The sequence below is a fragment of the Morus notabilis genome, unplaced genomic scaffold (assembly GCF_000414095.1).
Source record: "Morus notabilis unplaced genomic scaffold, ASM41409v2 Scaffold890, whole genome shotgun sequence".
Lineage (NCBI taxonomy): Eukaryota > Viridiplantae > Streptophyta > Magnoliopsida > Rosales > Moraceae > Morus > Morus notabilis.
In genome coordinates this window covers 41,201-42,893 of record NW_010358657.1, presented here as the reverse complement: position 1 = coordinate 42,893, position 1,693 = coordinate 41,201, and the positions used below count along the sequence as shown (strand labels likewise).

Genomic DNA, 1,693 nt, shown 5'->3' with positions numbered 1-1,693 from the left:
AAAAAAACCACATTTTTATTAAAAACAAAAAAAAAAAAAAAAAAAAAAAAAAAAAAAAAAAAAAAAAAACATTCATTTGTGTTTCCATTTTAGAGAGAGAAATACAGTCGTCCATTACCTCCGGCTGAGGAAGCTTGGCATGAGAGGGTTTCCAGTAACCGATTCCGCCGAATCGACTCGCCGCCTCCTTCACGGACTCGAACGGCGCCGAGGTGTCGATCTCAGCCCTAAAACCTCCCTCCATTTTCACGCCATTGGTCTCCGCTACTCCCTCCGACGTCCCTCCCGATCCACAACCTAAGGTTTCCGCCATTAATGTCCGAACATAAAACCTTCAATCGCCAATAACCCCAAACAACAAACAAAAAATCCCTAATTTTGTGGCTCTCCTCTTAGAGAGAGAAAATCCAAAGGAATCGACAAAGAAAATGGTGAGAAAAATTTGCAAAGAGATATGGCGTTTTACAAACAAACTGTGCAGACAGCAGAGTATAAAGATAGACTGAACAAGACTAGAGAGAAGAACGACGAAGAAGAAAAACAGGTTCAAACAAAAGTGTACGTTTTGGGGTTTAGATTCACCGGAACTCCGAAAATGCCCCCGGCAAGCATCGCAATTTTCGGAAGGTTGAGCTGTGATGTTGGGGAAATAACGACAAAGATTGATGTCAAATTTGGAAAATAAGAGGAGAGAAAGGACAAGATTTTGTTTGGTCTTGGAGTGTGCGTAGTTAAGAGTGGGTGTTTTTAATCGCATTTGTAGCAAATGGGGTGGGGGTATTATCGTAATATTAGAGACGCGCGTGTGGGATTTCCAACGGAAACATCCCCAACGGGCCAATTATTTCTTTTGGTTGGCCCGAGTAATGATGAAAAAGGCAAAGCCAGTCAGCTTCAAACTTCAGTGGTTCTTCTGTTGCTCTCTTGGGCCGTTGGGACTTTGGGAAGGTGAATACGTACACAAGAACATAACTGCAAAGTTTGGGTTATTGAATAGGACAGGTTTCCGTTTCTTTTTGAATGACATGAGAATTGAGATTGTTTAGTTTGTTGATTTAAGTTTTTATTTGAGTAGATGTGATTTTATGTGAGAATATTTTATTATAATAAAAAAGTTAAATGTGACTATTTTTTAGAGCTTTTTACTATAGTAAAATTTAAATTCTAAATTCAAATCTGTGAAATGAACGGAGGCTTAAAGTATAACTCTTAAATTATTGTTCGTTTAGTTTACGTGTTTAAGTAAACGAGTTTAATTACTAATTTAAATTTTATGCGAGAATTCATTAGTGAGAACTTTTTTTATTTAATTTTTATGAGAGAAAAAGATTATAGGAGAATCAGAGTCATGGTTTCAAACGCGTGAATTAAACGGGACATGCATTTTGTAGGTCATAGGGAAAAAAAGAGAGAGAAAAGAGTAACACAATTTCAAGTTTCAACTTCGACATTACATCAGAGTAGCGCATTAATGCAGTGCAATTTGATGAATATTTTTTGCGTATTTTAAATTTTGGCAACTTGCCTTATTAACTTGTAAAATTATTGTAATATGCTCCATTTTAACAATGATTGTCTTAAACTAGTGTCGAAAATATACGTTTGACAAAGAATTATAGCATCCCAATTTAAAAGTAACACAAATCTTCAAATTCATCAACTTTTAATCTCTTAAATCTAATAAAAAATTTGA

General features: G+C 35.6%; 1 protein-coding gene across 1 annotated transcript in view; it reads right to left on the bottom strand.

Annotated features, from left to right (window-relative positions):
• Positions 1-638, bottom strand: part of LOC21388765 (WEB family protein At2g38370) — a 3,013-nt gene extending 2,375 nt beyond the window's left edge. The window contains exon 1 of the mRNA XM_024162256.1: positions 106-638. Within this exon, the coding sequence (XP_024018024.1) occupies positions 106-313 (208 nt within the window). The 5' untranslated portion in view covers positions 314-638. The remainder of the gene's footprint in view (positions 1-105) is intronic.
• Between the last annotated feature and the right edge of the window lie 1,055 nt (positions 639-1,693).